This window comes from Sinocyclocheilus rhinocerous, unplaced genomic scaffold (genome assembly GCF_001515625.1).
Source record: "Sinocyclocheilus rhinocerous isolate Xijiao unplaced genomic scaffold, SAMN03320098_v1.1 scaffold1615, whole genome shotgun sequence".
In the NCBI taxonomy this organism is placed as follows: domain Eukaryota; kingdom Metazoa; phylum Chordata; class Actinopteri; order Cypriniformes; family Cyprinidae; genus Sinocyclocheilus; species Sinocyclocheilus rhinocerous.
Window position 1 is genome coordinate 314114 of NW_015645292.1, and position 2264 is coordinate 316377.

General features: G+C 37.2%; 1 protein-coding gene across 5 annotated transcripts in view; it reads left to right on the forward strand.

The window, feature by feature from the left end:
* LOC107705894 (MICOS complex subunit mic25a-like) overlaps nt 1-2264 on the forward strand; it is a 24461-nt gene that overhangs the window by 10891 nt on the left and 11306 nt on the right. For all 5 annotated transcript variants that reach the window (XM_016509410.1, XM_016509411.1, XM_016509407.1 and 2 more), the window contains one exon: nt 2136-2206. In XM_016509410.1, coding sequence (XP_016364896.1) covers nt 2136-2206 — 71 coding nt within the window. The remainder of the gene's footprint in view (nt 1-2135; nt 2207-2264) is intronic.

Genomic DNA, 2264 nt, shown 5'->3' on the forward strand with positions numbered 1-2264 from the left:
TCACTCACACACACACACACACACACACACACACACACACACACATTTTCCTTTAAATTGGACTTAATAGCTCGCAATTGCAATTCTGAGAAAAGAAGTCAGAATTGTGAGAGAAAAAGTTGTAATTACAGTGGCAGAAATGGGCTTCCATACATTTCACTTTAAAAATTTGTACAAGAAGCAATGTAAATGTAATTTTTTTAGCGGTTGATTGACATGTGAGTCGGCGGCCCGTCTGAGCCCAGCCGGTATGTAACCGACCTTCAGTGCTGAAATGTGCATGAAATAATGTCAGGTGTTGTTTCAATAATGCTAAATGGTTGTGAAAAGCTTAACAAAATACCTCTAAATCAAGACTGAAATTCTAACAAACACGGTAAAAGACGTTCACAACATAGTTTTTGTTCTGTTCCACCTTTAAATGAATTTGAGAGAGTTTATGCATGTGTTTGTTAACCCGAACACATGCGACACATCTGCTCCAGCTGTGCTGTCACTGTATTTCATCAAAGAGACATGAACAGTGTGTTTCTGCGTGTGCACTTTTACAACAGCTCAGAGCGGAAAGTCAGAGATGAAAATATACAGAGACGCTTCACCAGAACTGAGACTCAGAAACAAGAGAACGAGCCGAGAATCATTATCTCTACAACATTATCTGAGCTTTAGTTATTTGCTGTGTATCCCATTAGACTCAAACTTCTCCGAGGGAGGAATTATGGGATTTCAGCGGCAGCACACGTCTCTTGTTAGAGGTGTTTGATAAGGCGTTCATCATTACTGTTACTAGTTAGTGATCTGAACAAACTCCTTAAAGGCATAGTTCACCTAAAAATGACAGTTCTGTTAATAATTACTCACACTCGTCTCTCAGACTGATGATTTCTGATGCTTTTTTTGTCCCTTTTGTTCCTTTCTACCTCTTGCATCGGGTAATTGTAGATTTAATAAGATAACGGAGTCTAATTACTCCAGCTGTGTGATGATACAGACTGTGAGATGGTAATTACACTGATAGATTATAATCACTTACAGCGTATTGTTTTTGTGTCTTGCTGGATTTAACAGCCCTGAGCTGAAGGAACGAGCAGATATTACAGTGATAAAACTCAACAGACAGTATTTCACACTCCTGAAGCATTCATTTGTTTCCCTGAAGTCCATTTATAATGTCAGTCAAGGTTTGTTGCACCAAAAGAGTCATAATTTAAGTTTTCATGACCATTTTCACTCCTTACTATTAAATCTTAAATCTTTAAATCTATTAAATCTTTTTTAGCTTTGTTTTTCATCGAATATTTATATTTTATTTTCAGCTTTATTTCAATTACCTGTCAGTAGTTTCAGTAGTTTTAGTTTAACTGTAACAACATTGTTTCTGAATGAACCATAGTTTCAGTTCAAACGTATGCAGTTTTGTGTTGTGAATGTTAGTTTTTGTCTACTTAACCCTTATATCAGATGTGTTTATTTAAGAAAAGCAAGCCAATCCTGTGCTCCATCATTCTAGTATTATTGTAGCAGTGGTGAGTAGCAGCTAATTTTTCTGACAAACATCTAGTTGCTGGTAGAAGTTTATCTGAGGCAGATGCACTGAGTGAGATCTCTCATGAATGGGAAGCTGTGAATGTAATGTTCTGCACTGCTGTGTTTTGTAATTGTGATAATTGCCGTGCAAATGGCCATAAAACTCGCCAAATAAACCGTTACGGCGTCTCATTCGGTGTCCGCTGGCTGAGAGATGTACTGACAGAGCTAGAAAATAATGGCGCTGCTTTAATTGAACCTGTGAGGATGCTGAAGAGCTCCTTCATACACATTTAATAAGAGGTTTTTGAGCATTTATTGCAGTGTGAGATTGGTTTAGAGAAGGTAGCAGAAGCAGGAGATGGAGAGAAAAATCGCTATTGAACCAAAGCAAAGCAAGAATGAATTATCTTGGTTTTATTCCCCCATGAATTTGCATGATAAATGTGGCAGAAAATGCTTGTAAATAAACATTTGCTCATTGCAGATGGAGAACCTGAAGGAGAACAAATATAATATTTCAGAAAGATTTGAACTGTCTTGTGTGTTTAATGAATGAATGCAGCTTCACATGAATGAAGTCAGACTCTTTGTGTCTGTTTCTGCAGAATACTGAATTCTATCAACAGAGTCTACACATGTACCAGCAGGAGGCGCTCAAAGCAGAGGCCACCGTTAAGTGAGTGCAGATATGACACAGATTTTCATATTTTAAGTTTTTATTTTTATTTATTATT